The 10,029-nt window shown below is 32.6% G+C and overlaps 1 protein-coding gene across 1 annotated transcript; it reads right to left on the reverse strand.

The window, feature by feature from the left end:
• Positions 1–5,265: 5,265 nt before the first annotated feature.
• LOC104086989 (F-box/kelch-repeat protein At3g23880-like) lies at positions 5,266–7,724 on the reverse strand. The gene is made up of 3 exons (XM_009591363.4): positions 7,359–7,724; positions 7,098–7,231; positions 5,266–6,541 (listed from the first exon to the last, which is right to left on the reverse strand). Exons 1-3 carry the CDS (start codon positions 7,504–7,506, stop codon positions 5,450–5,452), a joined length of 1,374 nt encoding a protein of 457 aa, XP_009589658.1. The 5' UTR covers positions 7,507–7,724; the 3' UTR covers positions 5,266–5,449.
• Between the last annotated feature and the right edge of the window lie 2,305 nt (positions 7,725–10,029).

The raw sequence follows: 10,029 nt of genomic DNA on the forward strand, positions 1-10,029 counted from the left end.
GCAGCATCTCGAAGATCATACGTAAGCTGGCCCCGATTTCCCCTGGGTTTTGGGTGTCTCGGGCTACGGATCGAGTACCGCCCTGAATGCTTCTTTCCGGTTCAAAACGCTGGTTCGCCTCCAAAGCTATTTGTGAATTGATATCCAGTGGTATTTCGGCTCGAATTTCAAGTACTTCAATTCGAGCCTCGGGTGCCAAGTTGTTGGTTTCATCTTGAAGGCCGGCTTCGTAATCGATCGGTGAAGCCATTCGATCGGTGGTTATTCGTAGTTGACCCTAAATTCAAGATGTTTTCGGAAATAAGTGCAAAGCACAATGGCATATTTTTTTAGATTTGTATCAAATGACCACTGTTATCCTCGATCCCACGGTTGGCGCCAAACTGTTTACCCGAAAAATGGATAGAGTTGAATTTATACGCAGTTCCGAGGATATGTGGCGTAACTTGATACAAAATGCAAGGATAAATAAAATAAAAATGTAGATTGGAGAGAATGCAATCTAGATAAGGTTATCACGAACAGTGAACCTTAGGATTCGATAAATAGAATCAATCTAAGAAACTGGAAGAGCGATTCTTTACTGTAGAAGAATATAATACTTTTATTACAATGTAAGTCTGAGAAAAACTTGTCCTACAGAAATGATAACCAAGCCCTTTTATAGTGGAGAGATTCGGCTCCAAGCATAATAAAATAAACATTCAGTGGGAGACCCATGATAAGTCAGCTTTTCCATAATTTCTGCCAAGATTCCCTCTAGTGGGATTGCAACGGCTTTTGTCTGCGAGCTCGATCTCGCTTAGAATCCTCGATTTTGGTTCGAGCCCTCGAATTGATTCCAGGTCAATGTTGGTTGGTCTTTGGATTATCAGCACGATAGGTCTACCCTGCGTCATGGTTCGATTCTTGTTCGAGTTTGATTATGATATCGATCTGGACACGGACCGGCCTCCCCGGGTTCGAGGTTAGTTCGTCCCCCCTTCGGGATCTTAATTCGATACATCACCCTTCGAACCATACCGAACATGTCAAGACTGAAATCTATTTCGACCGTATACATCTACTAAGTTTGGAATTTTGGTTGACCTTTTATTTTTGGACGGGAATTTTGGTTGATCAATAATATGATTGATTTCTAGAATACTGTACGATGACTAGCTACTTTTGAATAAATTTGGTGATACAGTTGTTTCCCATGCGCAAAGGAATAGGTTAAAAAACTTGATAGTCTCTTGATGTTAACTCCCTCTATTCGATTTTATGTCAAATTAATACTTCATTAGTTCATTAAAAATTATATAGTTGAATATTAACTTTTCTTTTTCACCATTTATAACATGGTTTTGTAGTCACATATGTATGGCTATAAATATTTGAGTATTATAAATTTTTGAGTCTTTCTTTTCTTTTCCATTTTAAAATTAGATTCCGTAATTAATCAGATTACACCATATGTATGTAAATTAAAACAGAGGGAGCAGGTAATAGAACACTTTTCTCTCTCTCTCTCTCTCTCTTTGTTTCTTCATTGTATTTTTGAATTTTGCTTGAGTTCTTTTTCCTTCTTTTTCTTTTTTCCTTTTGTAGGATGGCCTGGGAATTAAAAGGTGGACACATATAGACATATAGTAATTTTCACGCAATCAAATTGGGCCCATCTCTCACATTCACAATGATATATATATATATATATATATATATATATATAGGGATCTTTACACAAATAGCCAGTCATATTAATTGTTTACTTTTTCTAGCAATATACATAGATTATATATTAATTATACACATACAATACATAAATTATGTATATATTATACATTTAACGGTTATTTTAAGTTTAAGTTATTGGGTGAACGACTATTTGGATTAATTCTTCCAAAAAAATACAAATAGAAATACCTTTTCAAAAAATTGAAAAGTAATCGGAATATGGATTAGTGAGAGCCAACTAGCTAAATATTAATAAGCACGTGTTAAAATCAACGTGTCATCTAAAAAATTTTAAAAAAAAGAAAGCTCCGGGACATCAATGATTTTAGAAGATGTTCAAATCAAATGGACGTTTTTTTTTCTTTCTAAATAATAATAATAATTATTGTGTGGTCGTCCTTGATTGTAGAATTAAGCACTACTAGTCTTAAGTGAAAATAACTTGTTAATGCAATCTTAGGCTGACTTTATATCTATTGGCTATACATCATTTTCAAGTCCGTTAACTTCGGAAAAATAATAATAATTGTGTAATACTTTTTCAAAGATGTCTGCAAAGTAAAAATTAAGTAGGACCAAATTTGGGGCAGTTGATTGTCCTTTATTCCAACAACATTATTGTTGTCATGTTTCTTGGATACAGCTTCTAAAAGAATATATAGAAAATTGGGAAAATGAAGAGGTAATCGATCTATAAGTTGACAAAGAAATAGAAAGAGGAAAATAAAAGCACAAAAGTTTGCTTGTTATCATTTGTTTTTTTTTTCCTGCTGTTTGAATGAAGTAGGAGAAAAAAAAAAGTAAATGGGGAAACTTAGTCAGAAATTCTAACAAAGCCATTCAAAAAATGTATAAACTAGCTAAAAGTTTTCCTTATATGGATTTTACCATTTCAATATGTAATTTATTTTTACTCTACTTAGAAATATAACTTTCGGAGGAAAATTCGCTTCATTATAATAGCTTCGTCGCTATTAGGTATATAAAGAAAAATAGACCTATATTCCATTTATTAGACAATGGATATTTAGGACATCAATGCACGAAACATCCTTAGGATGATAATTATGGTTCTTATGGGGTAGACATGGATTTTTCTTTCTTTTATTTTTTTGAATTTTTACTCAATTCTTACAATTAAGAATCGTCCCACCATCATTGCCTAATATACTTTGGGGTCGTTTGGTAAAGTGTATAAGAATACGTTGTATTGGTAATGCTGATATTAATTATACTTGCATTAGTTAGTCTAGCATATTTTTTTATCTATTGTTTGGTTTGATGTATTAAAGTATTGCACAATTTCTGAAAGTATTGTTTGTTTACTAAAATACCCTCATAACCAGTCCATCACTTTATCTTTTTAAAAGAAACATATGTCGATAAATGTTTTTATATGAAAAAAGTTTTTAAAAAATTATTTGTTTTGTCTACTTATATATTGTAGTATATAACTGAATATTTATTTATAAAAAAGAAAATATGCTAAGTATTTATTTATGTACTAGGGATATAATTTTATTTTCCACTTTCTTGGATTATTTCAAACTTGCATCAATATAATAGCATATTTTAATCAAGCATAAATTTTAAAGGACAATTTTGTCTTTAAGTAAGCTAATGCATACATTAAAAGTTTAAAACCATTGCATTGTTAATACCATGATTTCTTATGCATTAGTTATGCATATGATAATACCAAATAGGGTGTATAACTAATGCTTGCATAACTAATGCATAAGTTCAAAGAGTGGACCAAGCAAGATATTATTAATACACAAAGTTAATGCATGCATTATTTTATCTAATGCATCATACCAAACGAGTCCAATGAGTTTAAGTTATAAAGACCGGCAATTTAAAGAATTTCTTATAACTGGTTATTTTTACATGTTATATAGCAGTTAATTTACCTCATTTTCAAGCTTACAAGTAAATGAACAACGGAACAAGACACATACAAATCAAATGCCTAAAAGATATTTTCCCAAAGTTTCTTGAGCTTTGAGTGTTCATGTTGAAAGACGAATGAAATGAACTAGGAATAAATCTTCTACTTTTTCATGTTATTTTTGGAGTATAATCATGTTAAATTCAGTTAAATATTTTTTTTTAAAAAGAAACAAAAATGGGTTTCTTGGTCTGCATACTGATTGGACTATATGAATTTATCTTTGGGCTGATTTCGCAAAAGAACTCGGTAATACTAGTCCAACCCATTCTCAACATTTAGCATAGTGAACTTGGACATTATAAGGTAGAGACATCATGTAGCCACTTTAAAGAGCTGCTATTTAAAAATTAGCTAATGTATTCTAAATTTCAGTTTTTCGGTTCAATTTAATCGAGAATTTTTAATTTGAATTTTCAGAATAAAATAAGTACTGACTAATCTCTAAATAGCAGTTGTAAGAATGATCGTTTGTGCACTTCCCCCACTATAAGCTAATGTGGGCTGGCCTAGGTTATTCCCCATCCACTTAAGTAGGCAGATTGCACAAAAGGCAAACAAGGGTTAATTGTTTTTCCTGTGTTAAAAAAATGGCTAAATTTAATAACATTTAAACTGATGACTAAATACTAATAAGTGGTTAAAAAGTAGCTATCCCACCTAATATTATCTAGGAAAAATGACACTATATAGCTGTTGTAAAAATAATATACGAAAAAATATATAAAATTTATATATTTTTTGTACATATATACATTATGTATGTTATATACAAAAATTATACAAATTTTATACACTTTTTCGGCTATCAAATATATATAGTTTCTGGTGCATGCTAAAAGTGAAAATACTCCTATTATCTATGCTTACTAATAAAAGTAAGCATAAAATTAAAGAAAAGAGAGCCGAGAGGGTTTGTAGTCTGTACTCTCTGTAGAAAGCTTTTGTTGAAGAAAATTTTGTAAAACTTAACTTTTAAATTAAAAAATTTGTTTCACAAATAACTTTTAATTAAAAACTACTTTTAAGATTAGTTAGTTGTCTTTATATAAATTTTAGGGTTTAAGAGTTATTTTATCTATAAAAAATTAGATTGAAAAAGAGTCAAATCAACCATACATGCGGTGATCTCCGTTTAATTTTGGCAAACAAAATGGGCAGATAACTTTGAAATCGTGAACAACATATCACTGTGAATACCCTGGACTGCCTCGCTCAACCATGTTAAGGATGTTCAAAATATAATATATAACCATATAAAATAATATTTAACATATATACACAGTATAATATAATTTTTCGCCCTTGGCATAGTGTGGCTACTCCACTGATCAGAGACCTCAACAAAAGATGATTTCCAAAATTTCAGGAAAAGCTTTCTGTCAAAAATAGATTTCAACCTTAACATGATTTCTATCATATTCAAACACTATCAAACTGATTTTTAACGTCCATGAACCTCAAAGAACAAAAAAGTTTCTCTTAACCTCCATAATTAAATTACGCTGATAGATTTATAAAACAAAAACAACTAACAACAACCCAGTAGCAATTAGTATTACGAGCAATTAGTATATATAACTAGAGAAGCAACAATAGGTAAAAGAGAGGGAGGGTTCAACTACTTCTTTCATAGTATAGAAATAAGTCATGTCGCCTCTCTGAGAGCATGAAATAAGCAAAGCCAACAACATTGGCAAATACATTTTGAAGCCAAAAACTAGCAAGCTAATAAACTTAAAAGAATAAGAGGTTGTGGCTTCAATCAAACATAAGCAAATACTAAGTAAGTAATTTTGGAGAGATCAAACTTTCTGTATAAATGAATCCTTGTTGGAGGGTAAGATATGCAGGCAACAATCCAAATGGTCCTTTGGATGTCTTAAACCCGAGATATCCACCATCTTCGTAGTAGAATAGCACTTCACCATCCGCAAACCTATACATCGGTATGGCTAAACAAAGAAGCGTCCCTCGCATAGTAAATAATTCAGTCCAAGATTCATTGACACCATAATCTTTCATTACCCAAAACTTAAAAGTGCCCGCCTCTGCATTTCTGTAAGTACAATAAGCACAAAGCATTCCATCTAATACTGAAACGCCATGTATAACCGCATTGGAAATATTACAAATTCCCTCCGGCAACGGTATCTCTCCGTACACCTCATTTGATATGTTAAATGAAACCATAAAATACTCATATAAAATATCCATACTTATCCAATGAAATGCGCCATGAATAAATGCCAAAGAGTCCTTACCAGAAACACTATTGCGAAAGCCACGAGGATGGTTATCAATTTTTCTCCAAGAACCACTCTTTAGTGCAAGGATTTTACTGGGTGGGTTGGAACCATAACCCATGTTGTCATCAATCTTAAAAATCTTATAGTCATCAATAGTTGAGTCATATCCCATTCCGTAAGTGCTACCGGATACTGGTGGAAATTCGGGATTAGGAAGTACTGCTGATTCATTTGTGGACGGGTTCCACAATAAATGGTCACCATGAGACCAAAGAAGAGACAAGCCATCGCAACAGCATAACATTATGTAACCGCACGGTTTATCATTTGAAGGGCAACCAAGCTTTTGTACACCCTCAACCAGTTGAGCTGATGATAAAGAAGAACAATAATACGAAATCGTACCAACCCGCTTATCATAAGCGGTAGGGAACATTCGCCCAATAAGAAGTTTTTGAAATTTTTTGTTATTCTTGGCATGATTCCAATGCTTCGTCTTAAAGTGAGGTTCAGAGATTAACGACTTCCAAAATTTTGAAGCACATTTGAATCGAAGAAGAGACCGCACAGGTAACCTGCTGAGGATATCCACAATTATTTCCTCTGGGAAGTGAATTTTCATCGCCTAGCTAGGAAAGATAAGTGCTTTAATAGTTCATTACAATTATTTATAACTAATTTAAAGGAAAATAAAACATTGTAAGTGCTCATCAAAGGTCTCTGAAGTTTGACATAATAGAAGATCCAAGAAAAATGGGGACATTGCCTACAGTACAAAAAAGCACAAACAAACTAAAAAGAGATCATTTAAATATGTTTCAACAGCCAAAACAAAGTGAAAAACCATATCTTGGGCATCAAAGTCACGGTATGAATGAACATTGGAGCCTTCTTGAAAGAGAAGTCAGAGAATCCATAAGAAAGCAAGAACCAGCAGCAAACTAGATTCTATTCATACCACATGCTTATTAAATGAAAATCCTCATTTACCTTTTACAACTTGTTTGGATGGTTGTTTCTTAATGTACCGTATTGTATTGCTTTAATGAAATATAATGTTAGGATAAATTGTATCGTCTTCGGTTGTTTCATAATGTCACATGCCAGTAATTTGAAAAATAAACTTACAATATCACAACTAAATCAAGAAATAACTTGAGAATCCTGAAATTAAAACTCACCCGATCAACATCCTTATGATTTATACTCTTTGACGGCTTCACCTCAACTATCTTCTCTTCAATAATATTCTTTGACGGCTTCAAAACTATCTTCTCTTCAATTATACTCTTTGACGGCTTCACAAGTCTCTTTTCTGCAATTAAAAATTTGAGCTTTAGCCACATATAGACATATCTGGTGGAATAGTCAAGCTGCGCACAAACTGAACCAAATACCACCATTATAAATAGAGGGAAAAAACAGAGAAAGAAACAAAAAACCTTTGAGAATTTGATTGAGAAGTAGTAATGTCTTCTTCTTTTTTAATGAAGCAAGCAAAGTTCCAATAAAAGAGCAGCCTTTAGATGCAAGAATACAGAAGGCCATAATTTGAAGTGCTGATTTGAAAATCTTAGCCTTTTGTCCCATCTTTAGCTTTTTCCCCTCTGTTTGCTTTGATTAGGGTTACAAGATGAAGAAGAAATCTAGGGAAGAAACACAATTTCACATGCGACGGGTTTCAGATTTACTGCTTTTGGGCTATCCGGAAGACTTGTGGTTTGGTTGGAATTTTTATTGTACAATTTCACTATACTAATGTTTGGCTAGGAGTTTAATTCTCTTTATTTCTACTTGGAATAGAATATATGGATATTTTTCTTTTCTATTATACAGAAGAGGAAAGGTTTTGACGTGTGTGCTTCAAGTCATTAAAATTAGGCCTGAGGGTATGTTTGTCATTTCACCTATCAGCTAATATACTTATTCTACGTGGCTTTCATGCCCATAGCCAGCACATATTTTTACTCCACCGCATGGAGGAATTCTAACCTGGTCGTTTGGTCCTTTTCAATTGCCCTTCCAATTTCTGATTTAGTTACTCCTTCAAATTTGCTTTTTCCTGGTTCTATCCTCTAGGATTGTTCTTCAATTTCCTCCTCTCTTTAGCTTCTTTATATCTCTTTCGTTGTAAACTACAGTTAATTTTAGTGATCTTGTCTACAAGGGCGGCTCTAGAGGGGTGCCCATAACTTTTATCTGACGGGGTTTTAGTGTTAAGGGTGTCAATTGCTTTAAATTAACTATTTACGAGGTATATATATATATATATATATATATTATATATATATATATAGATAGATATAGGATTTCGACCGAAATTTACGGGATCCGGTGATCCCTTACCATACACATGGGTCTGCCTCTGGACGACTCAACGAATCTTGTGGCTTAAGGCGAAACCATATCGAGAGACCCTTAAATTTATTTTATAAAATTATTATACTAACAACAAAATTTGCTTTCCAAACAACAAATTAATCATTTAAGATAAAAAAAATAGTAAATTTAAAAAAAAAATAAATGAAAGAAGAGCACAAAGAATAAAGTGGATTATCGGTTGTTGAGGTCTAGAACTTAAAGTGAAAATTTTGATTTGGCTATCATCACAATCACGAAAAAGAAATAAAAGTAAATAACGTACTAGCTTAAGTTTTGAGTATTGACGCTATCAAAAATATTTACTCTTTCTGATCAATTTAAAAGATAATTATAGTACATTCTATTAATTAGTAATACTTATTGGTGAATATCTAAAATAAATTATAAACAACCTATTATTGGTGAATATCTAAAATAAATTATAAACAACCTAATATAAGATGTTGAATTACACTAAAAAAAATTGATGCATGAATATTTTTGTTTTCATGCGGTTTCAGAAAAGATTCATGCGGTTTCAGAAAAGATTGTAAAAGAAATTCATTATGTTATCGATATATATAACTTAATTTCCATATAAAAAAAGATAAAATTGAAATTGAATAGTGAAACAAATATACTAACTAACGAATAAGAAAATTATCGTAGTTTATAAATTTCTCATCCTCTGTTCGGATAGGATTTGCTACTAAAATCTCTTGAGAATTATTAACGATTTTCGATTAAAAAAAATTGTTTACCTATCTCTGCGTTTGATTTTGTCACGAGCTCAATTGTCAGAATTTGAAGGCGATCGGGGAGTTTGTGGGAACAAGGAGGATTCAGTTGCTAAAGATCTCTTAAGCATTTCACTTTCCCCAGGCATATAACCTTAATTGTGTGTTAAACTTTATTTTTCTGCTTTGAATTTTGTTCTTTGTTGGTGAATTGGTGCTAATATAATTTTTTTTTCCTCTGCTTACAAATCCTTAGTTCTTGATATTAGGGGTCAAAGTTTTTTTGCCTTGGTGAGGTAGCTTACTGCATTGCTTGCAATTTTAACATTTTCGGCTAAAGCTTGATATATTCGCTTTTATTTAAGCTAGAAAGCCCACAATATCATCTAGATTCAAATACTATCTCTTTTGCTTAATTGATGTTCTTTCATCGCTTTTGTGTCCGTTTTCCTGCTGCTTCGTTGCTCTTACATGTTTCCTCTATCTCTTTTTTGGTTTTTCAACTTCTGGATTTGAGGCAACTCAAACTGAAAGATCTGTTCAAGCCTTTTCTTTGGCTTCTGTATTTGTGGTATGAAATATATGAACTATTGATGCTGATTTTTTTCCTTGATGCTCTATGCCTCCATATCACAGTTGATGAACCCTACACCAACAATGAAGGTTGGACTAATTTTCACACTTTCATATACGTGTTTTTGTTTCAGTTTTAATTTACGCAGGTATTTTGAAAATAAATTTATTTATTTTTCGGGTTTTTAATGTGATTTACTAGCTCTGAAGTTTGTTCCCTTTTTTTTTTTTTTTTTTTTAAGAGGAAAACCCGCAGCCGCTACATTTGGTGCGCACTGGGTAAACCTCCTGCAAACCACACATGGGAGGTGATCCGCACTAGGCAAGTCATGTGCGACATGCTCAACCCAGAAGGCATTGAAGGGATTTGATCCCAAGTCATTCGTGTGGATGACCGCCCTCCAAACCAACTGGACAACCCCGAAGGCATCTGAAGTTTGTT

The sequence above is a fragment of the Nicotiana tomentosiformis genome, chromosome 10 (assembly GCF_000390325.3).
Source record: "Nicotiana tomentosiformis chromosome 10, ASM39032v3, whole genome shotgun sequence".
NCBI classification, from domain to species: Eukaryota; Viridiplantae; Streptophyta; class Magnoliopsida; order Solanales; family Solanaceae; genus Nicotiana; species Nicotiana tomentosiformis.

Coding starts and splice junctions, on each gene's coding strand:
- LOC104086989 (XM_009591363.4), bottom strand. CDS start 7,506: ATGGGACAAAAGGCTAAGATTTTCAAATCAGCACTTCAAATTATGGCC. Junction 7,232..7,358: donor TCTCAATCAAATTCTCAAAG/GTTTTTTGTTTC, acceptor TTTTAATTGCAG/AAAAGAGACTTGTGAAGCCG. Junction 6,542..7,097: donor ATCATAAGGATGTTGATCGG/GTGAGTTTTAAT, acceptor TTTCCTAGCTAG/GCGATGAAAATTCACTTCCC.